Source organism: Dryobates pubescens, chromosome 8 (assembly GCF_014839835.1).
Source record: "Dryobates pubescens isolate bDryPub1 chromosome 8, bDryPub1.pri, whole genome shotgun sequence".
Taxonomy (NCBI): domain Eukaryota; kingdom Metazoa; phylum Chordata; class Aves; order Piciformes; family Picidae; genus Dryobates; species Dryobates pubescens.
In genome coordinates, this window is record NC_071619.1 from 12,143,221 (window position 1) to 12,160,380 (window position 17,160).

General features: G+C 42.1%; 1 protein-coding gene across 4 annotated transcripts in view; it reads left to right on the top strand.

Moving 5' to 3' along the window:
- BTRC (beta-transducin repeat containing E3 ubiquitin protein ligase) overlaps positions 1–17,160 on the top strand; it is a 129,098-nt gene that overhangs the window by 98,174 nt on the left and 13,764 nt on the right. For all 4 annotated transcript variants that reach the window (XM_054163184.1, XM_054163185.1, XM_009908120.2 and 1 more), the window contains 5 exons: positions 5,170–5,401; positions 9,091–9,277; positions 14,372–14,468; positions 15,471–15,608; positions 16,074–16,192. In XM_054163184.1, the coding sequence (XP_054019159.1) occupies positions 5,170–5,401; positions 9,091–9,277; positions 14,372–14,468; positions 15,471–15,608; positions 16,074–16,192 (773 nt within the window). The remainder of the gene's footprint in view (positions 1–5,169; positions 5,402–9,090; positions 9,278–14,371; positions 14,469–15,470; positions 15,609–16,073; positions 16,193–17,160) is intronic.

The window sequence follows — 17,160 nt, forward strand, 5'->3', positions numbered from 1 at the left end:
TGGTTCCTTTCTTTGTCATCCCATTGCTCGCTTTTTCTCCCCAGTGTCTTTTATCTTGTGAGTAAAGTTTGAACAGTACGTGGAAAGTTAACTGCCTGGAGTCTTTTAAATATAAGTAACACGCACCCAGTAATAAGCTGTCGGTTGTTTTTTTGCTGCCTGCAAAGAAACATAAACACAGCGCTCATTTCTGGCAGGTTTTTACTGTCAGAGTTTCTCCTATTATATTTATCTTACAATTTGCCAGGGGGTGAAGTTATTAAGTTTTAGCAGCAGCCATCGATCAAGTTCACAAGTTAACACGATAAAGGCTCTGTGCCGCTCCGATCCGGGAAAATGATGATCCTCACTCGGTAATTAACTAAATGAGAAAGTTAAATCTTACTTGAGAGCTGGGAGAGATGAAAGAGAGGTGTTTGTCAGTTTCTCAGTGGAAATTAGAAGCAGTTTTCTGCAATTCCCTAGGCTGCTGCTCTGTCATATTTTACATAAGCACTGGGAAAACGTCTTGTAATTAGTGCTGTCATGGAGGATTTTTTTTGCTGAAGGATGTTGGAATAATTCATTAGATTATCAAGAAAGGCTTGTGTCCTGAAATGATTAGCACAGTGAAATTTAAACCATTAACGATAACAAGTTTAGAGCTTGCTGCAGTGCAGAGGCACCCGGGGTATGTCTGTGCCTATTTCAATCATTTCTTATAATTAAACATTATGTCCTCTTTTTTCCTCCCCTTCACTAAGACCCATCCAAAATTCCTGTTAAGGTGGCTCTGTCTAGATCAGTGACTTAACCGCGACTGGTGCAGGCAGTCGGAGGTGAAATGCTGTGGCTGCACGTAAGCAGTAGAAGGCAGCTCTCCGTTTCAGAGCCTCCGGTCCTAGTGAGTCCAGGAAGGAGGTGAGAAGCCCAGTATGACCTGTCAGTACTGGAACACTGGAGAGCAGTCCCTTCCTTTTGTCTAGAGAGAAGCTCTGAGAAATTGCACCGGTGTTCTAAGCTCTGTCGTTTCAGAGCTCCAGCATGAAGATGTCTTGCAGGCTTGGAAGGTCCCAAACCATGCTGGGATCGTTCTTGATAGCCTAGGAGATAGCTTCTCTTTTTCTTTAAGAGATGTCTCCTTACCACAAGAAGCATACAACCTGAATTCACCCTGTGGAAAGTGCTTTAACAAAGTCCTCAGCAATGGTAAGGGACATGGGGGCTTTTTAAAAAAGACATACACAAATTGTGACCTCTCATGTGGGTGGGGAAACACTATGTATCTACACTAGAATCAGAGAACTAAGCTTGTGTTTGGTTTTTTTCTGTGCTTTAGGAGGCTCCTTGGTCCCTTGTACTGAACAAAACCAAAGTAACCTTGGTTGTCACATACAGGTTACAGCTGTGATATACCACAGCTGTTGTGTTTTATATACAGATGTATCCAAGCTTTATTTATCTGTGTTGAAACATTGCACCTTCCTATTGTTGCCAGCCATTATTTAGATTAAAGTCCTTTCATATATTAGTCCTCTTCTACTTCACTGGGCATACAAATGTGCTTTGTGTTAAGTGTAGCCATTTGGAGAAATGGTCTTGTAATTATGGGCTGCAATGGAGCATAGTACGTAGATCCCTGAGCTAGTACCAACCTGAGGCACTCAATCCCCTGGGTTTCCTGGCACAGCCTACTGGCTCAGGCACATCGTCGTATTGGGACACCTCTGCTGTTCCTGCAGACGAGCTGTTGTGCCTATAGCCAGATGAGACAGCTCTCACCTCTTGCAGGGCCTTGTGAAAAGGGAGTCAGAGAAGTGTTACCTGCTCCAAATATATTATACCCAATCTTCTTCCCAGGTGATGGAGTAGCAGAGCTTTGCCTCTTTTGGATCTATCCATTTGGATGGATATTTACCCTGACAGTATGAATGGGAGAGTTAGGGTTTTTTCAGGTGAGGTTATTGTACCACGAAAGAGAAGAGGCTGTAGACAATTGTATGCCCCAGGAAGTAGTAGCTGATATTGTTCTGAGGTGGTTGGTTGTGAACCTGAGGCAGTTGATCAAAATCAGGGTTCTCAGGAAGCCAAATCAGTTCTCTTGCTGGTAGTTATTACTCCACCACCCTTTCATAATACAGATGCTTGGTTGGTTTTGTTGTTGGCTTTTTTAATAAGAAGTCTTTTTCACTGAGCCCCTAGTGGATTTTTAGGAATCTTCAAATGGAAATTCTGGAATTCTGTTCTAAACTGTAGCTACAGACAGTCTGGGGGAGGCATATGGGCATGTGCTGTGATCGAGTGATTTTGACAGCCCTGTGAATTCATGTCTTTACTCTGCAGAACTGGTATGTTTGTGGCTTGCCCTGGCCTCCTAGTTCTCTGCTTGCACAGACCACAGGACCTCAAGGCTTGTCCTTGCTCCTTTGAATGGGAAAGCAGAGCAAGCAAAGGTGCAGGTCTCCAGTTGTCATTGTCAGGATGCCGCTAAAGTATGTGCATGAGCCTAAAACATGTGATGGTCTCCTCTCCACTAATTTGGACATAACTGTATTTGGAATATGTGTGTGTGTATATAAAAAACTGGTTTATAGTTATTTATTTATATATGTATATTTATTTATATTTATGATTTGGACTGTAACATGTATAGTGCTTCATTTAGCAGATCCACCATATAAACCTGGAGTTTGATTTCCAGAGCTGTTACAAGTGTTGGTCTATGAACTCTTTAATATAGTCATTATTTCCACCCAAGAGGCCTGTATTCACTTGGGATCCAAACAAAATGGGCTGTTTTGTCCCATCTAAACCATCTGTTTGTACACACATAAGCCATTACTTGTTTTTGCAGATGTTGCAACTTCTGTTTGTTACCCTAGACTGGTGTTTTAGAGGTAACTGGGGAGCTTAAGACTGCTGGGAGAAGGGTGCTCAGAAGGCAAGGAAAGGCCAGAATGTGGTGCCACGCCATGAATGGAGTTGTGCCTTTTGTGGTCTTTGCACATCAGCTGTCTGCTCTGCGTATTAGTCAGAGTTCACAGCCTCTTAAATTAAAAGCCAGAGGTACAGGTTTTAAAAACTGCTTTGTAGAGTCAGTCTATTAAGAGATGAACAGCAAAAAAAAAGTGAAGAATGGAATGAGATCAAGCTTGTAGACTGCAGCAACTCTCTGCTGCCTTAATCCAGCACTTTTTACAGGGGCATCTGTTTTGCAAGCAGCTTAACTGCAGCAAAAATGACCAGAATCCCATAAGACCTCTGCTCAATGCAGTCCATTGGTAATTTTTTGCCACACTGTTGTGTACTGTGGACTGTGCTAGGAAAAGTCTAGTCCTTTACACCCAGTACATCATGCCCAGTCCCTGTAGAGATTTCTTTCTATTAAAAAGTTGGCCCAGGAGAGAGTATTTCTTGCCTGCTGCCCAGTACTGGCTCTATGACTCGCAGTCAGTGCTATCTGTGTGATGACTAAAGGAAAGTCACAGCCCTTGTCTTGCATGATCTTACTGAACACACAGAGGAATTCACAGGGAGGAATGGGGGTAAAGGTGAAGTTGAAAACATGGAGCTGTGGAATTGAGAAGTGGGGATGTGATCTCCACATTCTGTGTTTGGCTTAAGTCGAGCCATAATTCAGAAACAGAAGAAACTGCTTGTTAAATGACAGCTAATTACTGTCTTTCTCTACCAGAAGACAGTCTGTCCAGCTCTGCTGGGAATGCTGAAAAAAGTATGTAAGTGGATTTTCTCTAGAAAATGAAATGTACATGGTGATTAGTTGAGTAGATTTTCAAATTGAGAGGGTTTTGGTGTTCCAAAGTGAGGATTGCTGTTGGGGCTGGGGGGATATTGGACTACAGGAATTACTCACTCCTAAGAAACATGAAACTCCTGCATTCCAAACACAGCTTTGATAACTCGATTTTGTGGTCTCTCAATATCCCACTGTTCTGGCCCTTGCTGAAAAAGGACTTTGTTGGGTTTTTTTCTGTTCCTGTAAGGCTAGTTAATCCATGCATTTCTCCTAGATCACTCTTTCACTTAAAGTTAATATAAGTCTCCTGATGAGGCTGATGCCTGGAATTAACATCGTAGAACAGAAATGTGGCATCTCTGCATTATATGTTTTCATATCTGTAATTTGTTTTTAATTATTTGATCATTAATAGAGAACCTCTACATGTATTTTTTTAAATGCAAGCATTGTGATAATCTTGACTGTTGCTGTAGTGCTGTCTGGTGTTAAATCATTGTGGTGAAAGAGAGAAAAATCACTTTTTCAGCATTTAATACAAACTATTTGACCAGTATGGGAAAAAAAATCATTTCCCAGCAAACAGTTTGGGTGCATTGCAGGGTGATCTGGTATAGGTGACCCATTCTGGCAGGGGGATTGGTGTAGATGGTCTTTCAAGGTCACTTCCAGCCCCACTAAGTGATTCTGTGAAACAGTTAATCTTGAACAGAATCTATCCTTGTAATGCAAAATGTGCCCTTCCAGTTAAATCATTTAGAAAGCAGAAAATGTGTTTTGCTATCAAGTTGTAAATTGAAATGTCAGTGTTTTGTTTTGTCCCTGAAACTTCTTTGAGCTGAGCCCTTCTGACAAGATATTAACAATGCTCACAAACTTGAAAACCTTTTATTCTGTGGGAGGGGGGAAAAAGTGCATACCAAATATCAGGGTGTGCTTTAGCTGGCTGTGCTCTCAAGGTATGGTTTTATACTCAAAAGAAAAGTATTAGCAGGTTTTTTCTCATCCATTTCATCATTCCCTATGAATTTTAGCAGCAGTCTATGCTTTAGGAAAATAAAACAAACAGAATACAAATGCAATTTTCTGTTGGTGCTTTGTAGTAATTGATAACTGCAGATTAGGAATCCAAATGCATTGCACTGTCTGCATGATGTAACTAAAATTGTGTTTATGTTAGACTGCCACTCAAGGTTTCCTGTCTGACCAGAGTGCTTTGTGTGCACAAGCCAGTGCATTGTCTTGCAGGGGGTACAGCTCGTGGTGGCCACACTCCAAGTGACAGCACCAAATAGGATATGTGGTCGCAGCCAACTTTATGTCTCCAAGTGCTTTGTTCCTTCCATTTTCTTCCCCTTAAAAAAAATTGCAAAACCACTTGAGCTTCTTTTTGTATGTGTGATTTGGATTGTTTCTCTCCTTCCTGTTTCCAGACAAAACTTGCCAATGGCACTTCCAGTATGATTGTGCCCAAGCAAAGAAAACTGTCTGCGAGCTATGAGAAGGAGAAGGAACTCTGCGTCAAGTATTTTGAGCAGTGGTCTGAGTCTGACCAGGTGGAGTTTGTGGAGCACCTCATCTCCCAGATGTGTCACTACCAGCATGGGCATATAAACTCATACCTCAAGCCCATGCTACAGCGAGACTTCATCACTGCACTGCCAGGTATTTCTGCAGTCAGACGGAGCTTTCTCCTTTGTCTATCATAAAACTATTCCATTCTGGCCTACCCTGCTGGAGAGGCCTCTTCTAGGGTCAGTTTGTGACATGGAAGGTAGCTTTCAAATTAATAGCTGTACATCACTATGAAATGTAGTGATAAAGTTTGTTTTGTATTGCTACTGTCTCCCAAGGCATGATCCAATACCACCATGGTAAGTAAATGGTATCTCATGTAGGTATCAAGGATAGTCATCACAAGCCACAAGGCAAGTAGTTGTACTCATAATGCCCACAATGATGCATGAATAATGAAAATTTTGGGCCCTATTTTATAGATGAGAAAACTGAGGCAATGGGAGATAAAATATATACAGCAAAAGAGTTTCAGAACCAAACAAATTCCTAGCTCTTAAGTCTTTTTTTTTTCCAGACCATCAGCTCGTACATCTGTAGATAGATAGTTAATAAACTGACATCCCCATAGCATGGCTCCTTAGTTTGAAATGGATCTGAGCAAGTGCTACACAGGTACTGTTTCTGAATGGCTAATGGAAGAAAAGAGTTTCTTGCCAGAAGCTTGTTCTGTGACTACTGCTGAACAGTTTGGCCAATCCAGTCATTTAATCATTCTTCAGAAGGGATTTCTCAACATTCAAGTTGTAGAGTTAAAAGACAGGGGGTGGGGGGGAAAGCATGTCAAACTGTGACCTGTACAAAGTGTAAGGGCACTGTAGGAGTTTCACTATGAGGTTAAATACATAGGTTCACTGGATTTTTAAGCTAATTGTGCCCAGTAATCAAATGGCTGTTGTAGCACTGAAGAAAAAAATATCTTAGTTATGCTAAGTACCTGCTTTATGTTAGTTTTTAGTAGTCCAGTGGCAATAATCTCATGTACTTAGAGCAGCATTGTAACTTGTGGAGCTGTTCCATTTCAGAACAACAGAGGGTACTTTGAAAGTGCATTTGTTTCTCCACTTTTAAGGTGGATGTGTGCATATCGTTACATACACAATTTTTCCAGGTCTTTCTCCACAAAACTCCATCAAAGCAACTCAGTATTTGCTTAACTTCATCCTGCAGGCCCTTTCCTGAAAATTTTGGGCAAATATTAACACTCATTTTTCAGAGGCGTTCAAGATTTCCTAGCTCTACCATATTTGTTAGTGGCTTTCTCACAGTCACCCAGGAAGCAGCTAGTTTTGCCATCACAGAATGCAGAACAGATAGGAATCAGGCAGCTAATGTGTGAGTATTTGAGTAGTTGTGAGACCTGTGTGCTTAAATAATGTATGTCCATCAGTGTGCATATTTCCAGAGTGCTAATGTCCTGGTGCATATAGCTCTTAAGGGAGAAAATTAACGGCCAGGAATTACACTGGCACAGATTCTGCAGTCAGTGCACGATGTCCTGACTATAGACAGGATTCTAATGAAGGGAATGGGAAAGGGGAAGGGAAGAAGCAGCCTAGGAATGAATGAAGAACTGAACATTTTCAGCTAAGTCACATAATAATAAAAAAATCTAAACTTTTAAAGTAACTTTTAGCCTTCTGAAATTTGCAAGTGTTCAGTATTCTGGTTTCATTTTTCCTTCTTCATGCTCTCCCCTGCTCTCCCCCTCAAGTGAATAAGACAGTAAAGCTACTTCAAAATCACGAGGCATCTTATCTCTGTCCTCCTAGCACCATCCCAAAGAATAACCAGAACTAAAGGTAGTTTTAGAGCACATTTCACCAATACAAAGTAAAATTGGCTCAGATTATTTTCCCAGTGCTTTGACCAGAATTAAGGTGGTTTGAAAAATGCAGCTTAACTGTGTGCTTAACAAACATTGTTCTGTTTCTGGAAAAGAAGGTCTCTGCTTAGCATTTCCAAGCTGTTTAACATTTTTTGTGAGGAAAGTCATTCTTATAAGGGTTTCATTGGTGAAATAGGTGAAACATTCTTGTTGGTGTGAAGGGCTAATCGTGTTTCACATCAGTTCAGAACAAAATCTGTGAACAGAGATTGCTTTAAGGAAGCAGTGCTTTGTTAGATGTGTCTCTCTGTGAATTAGTCTGTTCCTAAGAAATGAAATAATTGTTCTGTTCCTAAGAAATTAAATAATAAAATTCTGCCAGGCCAGAGTTGCTCTGCCTACTCCACTTACCATAAATGTGAGGAGGAGAGGTCAAAACCTTATTCTCTGCAAAGGGTCTAGGATTAATGGCAAAGGATGACTTACAGTCGTGAAAGTAGTTACACCACCTCATTGCAGCAAGATCTAAAGTGCAGCTACTGATGATCCAGAAAGAGCAGGTAGGTCAGAGATAGACTTGTGGCTGAAAATGACTGTGCCCAGTTTGTGCAGTGCAGTCCTCCTTTCTAACGCCACTGATTGTTCCCCATACAAAATAATTTCTCGCTATGCCACTACTGACGTAAAGCCACCAGTGTGGATACTACACAAATTTGGCATCAGTGAATGTCCCAGTGGGTCTGTAAGTGTCTGTGGGCCCACTGGAAGTGGTGCAGACTGGGAGAACAAATAATACCAATTCTGCCCAGTGGAGAGAGCTTAAGCATGCAGGTGTCAGGTTGGAGAAGCTGGGGGACACAATGTCCCTATCTGCCCTACCAAATTGCAGGGCTCCTGCAAATTCCAGTTCACCTTCACTAAAACACTGCACCTTCCTTTCCACAAATTGCTGTAGAGTCAATCTACATTTACAAACACTTGCCTTTTTTTTCCCCCTTTTTTAAAAAAGGATTTTATATAGTGGCTGTATATATCTCTTCAGATTAAATACATAATAAAGGCTGCTGATGCTTTTATTTTGCAGGTTGACATCTAATTTTGCATCTATAAAGATAAGAAATGTCAGACCTCTTTCTGCACTCTCTGGTGGTGCATGGTATCATTAACGTGTACTTTTTCTGCCTCTGAACGGAAGCATAAAACACTGGGCAGGATGTGGCACCCAAAGTATATTAAGATGTTGGAAAGGGGGGGAGAGGCAGCATGCTGCATTTTCTCTTTTTCATGCACTGGGAGGTAATTTTGAGAGCTTTCAGTTAGTGAGAACAAAGGTTGGACCTTTTGTGACTCATGAGCTCTAATTGGAACCCGCTGATTGCTACCCAGTTTGGGCTGACTTTCTCTTTACACACTCTCTCCTTCCCTCTCAACTTCCCTGTGCATCTGCATATCCTTCCCTCCCCCATGTCTAAAGGTACCTCTACCCTTCAGGGCACACATTGGGAATATATATTTTTTTCTTCATTACGTTTAAAAGCTACTGCTTTAGCAAAAACAGCTTTTGAGCCGTTGGAACATGAGAACAGCTGTAGCAGTGAGATGAGAAATGGTCCTAATATAGAGAGATTTTGGGGGCTGCGTCGCCGAGTTGGAAATGCCATCCATAGAATATCCCCCTAGTGCTAAAAGCCATCGAAATAGATTGGAATGACTTCTTGGATTCTTTATTATTTTTAATGACTTGTTGTGTTATATCCAAAGGAAGTTGGAGAACGCTGTTCACTCCTGAACCTAGCTGCAAATGCTCTTCTGTGCATTTGGTCCAGCTCTGCATGCAGAAGAGGAGATGGAAAGAGAGGGTATCTTTGTACTAGCAAGGGCAGTTGTTTTAAACTCTGTCTCCCCAGCAAATAATTTTTCTTTTTTCTTTTCTTTTCTCCCCCCACCCCAGCTCGGGGATTGGATCACATTGCTGAGAACATTCTGTCGTACCTGGATGCCAAATCGTTGTGTGCTGCTGAGCTGGTGTGCAAGGAGTGGTACCGGGTGACGTCAGATGGCATGCTGTGGAAGAAGCTCATCGAGAGAATGGTCAGGACAGACTCCCTGTGGAGGGGATTGTCAGAGAGGAGAGGATGGTGAGGCAACTACACCTTCACCTCTTTTGCCCCCACTCAGGACAGTAGGTGCTGTATGTTTCAAATTGTATTTGGAGAGGGTTATTTAGCACCCTGAAGCATCCTGTTGGTTCCAAACTTAACAGTTGCTTAAATCCATTCACAGGTTGGGAAGTTAGGGCATTGTTTGGCTATGCAAGCAATGGGGTGGGGGGGTGCATTTTCCTTACCTTCCTCATCTGATCATGCTCTTATCCTACTGTGACAAGTGAGATATACAGACTGAGATTTTTACACCCAGCTGTCATTTGGTTCAAATTAAGAAGCTGTGTAAGCCCCAGGGGAACACTAAACTAGTCAGCAGTTCAGAGCAGAAGAGCTTTTTCAGGGGTGGCAGTGGGGCAGCATGTGCTATGAATTAGTTGTTTCCTGATAGGTCTGTTTGTTTTCCTCAGCAGATTTTCACTATTAGATATCTGTTTAATTTTCAAACTGGAAGCTGAGGGTAGGTACCACGGAGAATAGGGGACTTTAGAAATGCAGATAGATTAGTTAATAATCATCTGGAATAGCCTTACTACAGCGTGGGTCTCACTCAAGTTTGAAGCTGCTCTGTTAACATTTCATTAGAACTTTCCCTCTCAGGGGTACGTCCTTTAATACATAATTTTCTTTTCCAAGGGTGTCCCTAGGATGCTGGCAGAAAGGAAGCTGGGTATGAATATTTCATAAACAAGATAAAAGTGACAGCTCAGGCATTTTGGTTGCTATTAAAAAGAAAAAGATACAGAGATGAAAACAAAGACTCCTTTTTTTATGGTTAATTTTGTTATAGTGTTTGTCTCAGAAAGTAAAATTGAGTAAATCAGGATTATGAAACATTCTTTAAAAAGAATACTATTTTGATACACTTCCAATAGTGTAATGTTTAAAGTGTGTAAAACAAACCCAGGCATGGCAGGGGGAACTTTTGCATTCCTTTTAGTGCATTGTTCTCTTCCGAACTGCTATTTTCACTCTGCATTCTTGAGTTCACAGTAAGTCAGAAGAGGAACCTAGAATCATAGAATCAGTCAGGGTTGGAAGGGACCACAAGGATCATCTAGTTCCAACCCCCCTGCCATGGCCAGGGACACTTTGCACTAGATCAGGCTGGCCAGAGCCTCTTCCAGCCTGGTCTTAAACACCTCCAGGGACGGGGCCTCAACCACCTCCCTGGACAACCCATTGCAGGGCTTCACCACGCTCACGGTGAGGAGCTTCTTCCTCACAGCCAGTCTGAATCTTCCCACCTTCAGCTCCATTCCGTTCCCCCTAGTCCTATCACTATCTGATATCTTGAGAAGTCCCTCCCCAGCCTTCTTGTAGGCCCCCTTCAGATACTGGAAGGCCACAGTAAGGTCACCTCAGAGCCTTCTTTTCTCCAGACTGAACAGCCCCAACTCTTTCAGTCTGTCCTCATAGCAGAGGTGCTCCAGCCCTCTGATCATCCTCGTGGCCCCTGAGAGGTTATTTAGTCCTTCCTGTTTCCCAAAGGCAGACCTTGGTTTCTTTTAAGTCATCCCAGATGATTGTCTGCTTTGTTCTTAAAAACCTAGATTGCCTAGGTCTTACCTGAGGAAGGAATTCCACTGTTTCACTAATTTTAATGTTAGAAGGATTTTCATAAAATCTAGGCAGTTTGGCATGTTCTATTTAGCCTACACAGGCACACAAGGCAGTTTCTTATTCTCCTTTTTGCAGTAATCTTTTCCACGTTGGAAGGTGATGATGTTTCTTACATTTTGGATGTACTAGGCAACCCTAATCTTGTGTTGTCTTGTCATATTGTCATTCTTGATTTTTCTCTGTTTAAACCCTCCTCAATTGTTCTACTCTGTTCTTGGAGCATGCTCTATTCAGCTGGGTGTCTTACTTCTGCTGAGGCATCACCAGACACTTGGTGGTGTGGGAAGCATTGATTTGCATGCCACACTGGGGACTCTGTGCTTTCCAGTAGAACTTGTCCCTGTTTTTTTTAACAGTGGTATAATAATGTTCTAAAATTAATTACACTTTCTGTGGAACTTAGCCTTTGTTCTTCATTCTGCACGTTGTTACTCAGTGGTGAATGTGGCACTTGTCCTTATTGAGTTAGATTGTACTTACTGCTTGGTGTTTCTCCATTCTGTCACGTGCATTATGAGTTTAAACCCATACTCCACCAAAGTGCTTATAGCTTCTCTCAGCTTTAGTAACACTGCCTAGGTAATAAATGCACTCCCCATTCCATTCTTTGTCATTAATGAAAATGCTCAATGACACACATTAGACTCCATAGAAGATACCAGTTGGTGACAGTGCATTGTCAGTAGACTCTGCTCTCCAGCCATTTTGTGTGTCCACCCTTGAGCTCTTTTAAGATCATATTTCTTTAGCTAAGTAATGAGAGTAGCCCGTGAGAAGAAATCAGGTCAATTTGACATGGTACATTCTGACTGATCAGTGTTCCCTGTTGTTTGTCACCTTGTCATCTAGGCACTCATCTGATTTACTCTTAGTGCTCCAGAGCAGCGCTTTCAAACTGCAAAGCTGTCAAAGTTGAGTTAGACAATCTGCCATTTCCTTGGTGGACCTTTTCCCCTTTCTTAAAATATAAGAGCTACATTTGTCTTTTTCCTGTTCTATGGATCTTTGCCTATTCTTTACATCTTGTCAGAGATCATAGCTAATAGTTCTCAAGTGACTGCCTCTGGATTTGAGAAACAACATTAGCACCGATCACAAGTCACACAGATACATGGCATTTCTGAAAAACAGTTGCAGAATCCTGCTGCTCATCTCAAAGGACTGTCACACCCTCTTATTGCACCTCCTCCTTCAGGTTTACACTCTTGTCTTGGAGGTTGCTTTTGACACAACAGGAGCAAGTTGTTCTCTGTCTTTCAGATCGTCTTTTTATTAGCTCTACAAGATACCACTGCATGCATGAATGGGGTGGTTGGGAGAGGCAGACAAGAAATACATCATTTAATTGCATCTCTACCATATAGAGCTTTATAGCTTGTAGTCAGTGCTAACACTGTGCATGACACAAGGAGGTGGCTAACTGAACAGTTCAGAATAATAGATGGCTGGTGCTATTTGTTTACAGCTCCTCACTTTGCATATGGCCTGCCTCATTTCAGCATTTGCAGTTCATGGTGTACAACAGAAACACCCATTTCTACATCAGGGTAGCCTTCACTGACAGCTTGTGAGGGAGTAGTAGTAAGGGCTACACAGATTTAGAGTAATAAAAAAACAGAAGCCCAAAATCTGGGCATGATTATGTCCGTCTGAATATTTGATTGAACTGGACAGTCATCAAAACCTGCAAACAATAGTTCCTTTTATCCCAGAGCACAGGGGGCACTGGGATGCCATGGAAATTCCAAGCAATCATTTCACTGAACTGTAAACAACTAACTCTACACACAGCAAGGCAGCAACAAGGCCTTGTATTAGGTCAGCTAATGAAGTTGGAAACCATTGGCAGATCCTCTGACACGTGTACCGTCATAGACCTATTTTAGGTCTTCCAGGATGTGTCCTAGGTATTCTGTATATCTCCAAAGCATTTTTTGTCTCCCTGGACCAATAATTTTAATTTTCTTGTATGCCCTTCCAGACTGGATCACCATAAATAAGCAACTATCTGGTTAGTGGTTTGCCTGCATCTGTGTGTCCCTTCTTCAGGTGTGTTTGTCCCTATGGGAGTGGCTGTATTTGAAGATTTGGCTTGCTTTGTCCAAAGTGGAAAGCCCCTTTCTCTCCAGTTGTGTTTTATTTAAAGAATTATCAGAAGTCCTTTTCCTGAGCATTTTGTGATTTGGTTTGTTCAGTCCTATGGTTTGCTATGCCTTACAATCTAAACAGTTCATTGCTGTGATTTCCCCACTTCAAGTACCTCATGGCAAGTGAGGTAGGGTCTCTCAAATGAGTTTCAAGGCATGCTGTATGGAAAGGACAAGAAAGAAATGCACAGGCAAGTGTTGAACAATTAATTATGCCATAATGGAGCAAGGGAGGGAGAGGTGGAGAGCTGGCCCAGTGTAAACTCTGTGCCTCGGATGCCAGGATTACACTCAGAGGCATTTGTGCCTCTCTCCATTTTGCGAGGCACGTTGCCAGGCAGAGCAGCAGTTAGCACGCCCATGGTGGGGTTTACTAGCTTCCACACCGTGTTTGGTGCCTTCTTAACTTCAGGATGAGGAATTAAAGTTTTTTACACAGCAGGTAGTGATTGCCGTTTACGGATTTTTTTTGGTAGCAAAAATCCAGCTTGGGATATGAGTATTCCAAAGCAGTGTTGAAATGAGGGAGGCACCACAGATGAAGTGATGAAGTGTTGCTCACCAGAATACAGCAGCAACAGCAAAATGTCCATGCACCAAAACTGATTTCATTCCTGCTAGTACAGATAAAAGCTAGCCCTGAATGCATAGTGAGGTTGAGAAGAATAGAAGACTAGAGTAGAGTAGAGTAGAATAAGGATAGCATAGCATAGCATAGCATAGCATAGCATAGCATAGCATAGCATAGCATAGCATAGCATAGCATAGCATAGCATAGCATAGGATAAACCAGGTTGGAAGAGACCTTCAAGATCATCGTGTCCAACCCATCATCCAACACCACCCAATCAACTAAACCATGCAACCAAGCGCCCTATCAAGTCTCCTCCTGAACACCTCCAGTGATGGTGACTCCACCACTTTGGCTTCATTAATTTCCTTTTTACACTTTATTTGAAAGGTGACCCCTGATCTGGGTATGGGTATTGTAGGCACGAGCCACTCTCACCTCCTAATGATTTAACTGAGCTCATGTCCATGATATGTAATGTAATTCCCTTCTCTGAGTGACTAGGCCCAGATTGTTCATGAGTATTTCAGTGTCAAAATGCAACACTTACATGTTGCAGGGCAAAAAAAAACCCCAACACCCCATCTTACAGAGTAAATGAAGTTTGAACAGCAATGTGTCTGTGCCTTTCAGCAGTGCTTATCATCCATTTGTAAATTGCCAGGAAGACCTTTCTCCAGAATACTGAAACATAATTTGTGTTCAGTGGGACTGTTCTTTATCTTCCAGGGGACAATATCTATTTAAAAATAAACCTCCTGATGGGACTGCACCACCCAACTCCTTCTACAGAGCACTTTACCCCAAAATTATACAGGACATAGAGGTAAGAAGCAGCTTCCGGCTGTAGTGGTGTTTGGTTGGTTGGTTGACTCTCCCTGATTTATTCACTATGCTGAAATTCTGAGAAAACTTTTTTTTCTGCTGAAATATTTTGCTGAATCTGATGTGTCTGTGCCCAGAGTTTACAGACCTAGAATAGTTACATAAGGTTCCAGGTTTCACTGATCCTTTAGACAAAGGATGAGTTGGATTGTTTCATGATGCTGAGATTCTGGGGAGACTTTTTTCTGCTGAAATACTTTGCTAAATCTGATGTGTCTCTGTCCAGAGTTTGCAGACCTAGAATAGTTGCATAAAGTTCCAGGCTTCACTGCTCCTTTAGACAAAGGAGGATTTGGATTGTTCAGTGAACTGTTTGCAGATGGAGCCTCTACATCTTGGAAGTCCAACGTCACAGCAGCACTGTGCCATCTTGACTTTGTGTTTCACTGTACTTGGCTCCACACACTGCAGATGAGACCTAATAAGATGTTATTGGAGGAACTGAGCCAGGGAGAGGGAAAAAAGAGGCATTGCTAAAGCCTGCAACCCAAAGACTTAGGGAAAACAGAAAGTGACTGAGTGTGGTTGCTTTGTATCTAGTGTGAGCAAAATGTCATGTTCTGGTAGCTTCCTGGTGGCAAAAGTGGTGCTCAGGCACTGTGGTGACAACGTTGTCTAAACTTAACCTAGCTAGAGCTCAACTGAGACTTTCTCTTCAGTTGTGTGGTTGTTGAGTTACAGATGGTTAAAGGCTGGAGATAAAAAAAAAAAGCTTTTAGGTCACTTCTCTCACCTTTCCCGATAACACAGATGAGTTTAGCCATGATATGTTTTACAGGCTTTTGTCTGTTAATTAGGTTTATTACGTGTGTTCCTTCTTCTAGAAAGCAGTCTGGTTGCAAGAAAAAGTGTGAATACAACTATCTACTGTCCTCTCCAACAAAGGAGGAGATAGTTCTGTGCTTTATTTTCACTTCCCTTGTCTTCTGTGTCTCTCCTCAAGACAATAGAGTCAAACTGGCGGTGTGGAAGGCACAGTTTACAGAGGATCCACTGCCGAAGTGAGACAAGCAAAGGAGTTTATTGTTTACAGTATGATGATCAGAAGATAGTAAGTGGCCTACGAGACAATACTATTAAGGTGAGAATGCTCCAAAATGGCATACAAATGGCATGCTGTGTCCATGCCATAAATAACAGTGTCTTGATTTCAGTGACACCTACTCAGTCTCTCATTAGCCTTCTTTCCCCACCTCACACCTGGACAGCATGTATGCCTCTTACCTAGCAAGAGAGAACCCATTTTCTTAAAACCAGACTTTGCTAGCAGAGTTTTTGTTCACCAGTAACTACAAGCAATGTAATTAGTGTGCCACACACCCAGATGAGAAGTGTAAAACCAATGTGCATAGTAAGGCAAGTAATATGAAATATGTCAGTCTGTTGCACCGAAGAGCCTGCAGAAGACTCCTCAGGTGCCACTCAAGATGTTCTAACTGCACTGTGGATAATGTGTTGTAGTTAAAAACAGACCAGTCAAACCAGTAAGTGCTGAAAGATGAAAAACCTTACCGAGCTGTCAGGTTTTGAATGTTTGCTGTCTTAGATCTGGGATAAGAATACATTGGAATGCAAGAGGATCCTCACCGGCCACACGGGTTCCGTCCTGTGCCTCCAGTACGATGAGCGCGTGATCATTACTGGATCCTCGGACTCGACAGTCAGGTGTGTGCTCGTGATTTGGAGCTTTTGGGTTGCCTCTTCAGATTCTAGCCTTGCAAGCTGCTGAAATGATCTTTTCTTAAATGTGTGCAGCTCGACAGATTCCATGAATTAGTTCAGCGCATTTGTTCAGGACTGTACTGTCCTTGTTTATCAGACATCCATGCAAATGGCTGTCACGGAGAAATGGGAACCTAAGCAAAGGCCAGTCAGGGTCAAGGTGTCTTAGGAAGGACAACTGGCATTTCATCAAGGTTTTGCATGTTTTGACACTCCCTGAAAGTGTTTTAAATTCTCCTTCTGAGTAACTTCAAAAGCTGCTTGAAATTCTCAAAGCAAGTCTAAAGGTGTAGTCATCCATCGTCAGGTAATTTTAACAAAAGATGCATGACTAGATCTCCTGTGACTTTTAATTACATTTCAGCATGATGTCTCTTTTCATTCAGTCTTTCTAACCTTACTTTCCTTTTAGTCTCCAGCAAAAAGCTGGACACCACAAGTCTGCTCTTGTGGTGCATGTTGTGCAGATGTGAAGTCCTCTAGGCGTATTACAGCATCCCAGAGAGTCTCAAGACTTGCAGTGTAAATACAGGCACATGTGAATGGCAGTATGAACTTGGATGTGAAGGAGTAACTCTGTCTTCTTCATGTTGTTCTGTATTTTCTTCTTGTCAAGCAATGCCCATACAGTGAAGTAACAGGCAAGAAAAAGCTGTGGCAGTGGCCTTTTCTGAAGCTATTAGCATGTGTTCCTATGACTGCAAGCTCCTCATTGTTATCACTGTGCTCACATGTAAACTGCCAGTGTTAAGCTAATAACTGTTAGGTTTAGTTTCTGACATGTGATGCATGCACTCCTGTGGTGCTGCTAGATTTTGGGGTCCTATCATAGAACCATAAATCATAGCATTGCTTTGGTTGGAAAAGACCTCTAAGATCATCGACTCCAACCATTGACCTAACACCACCAT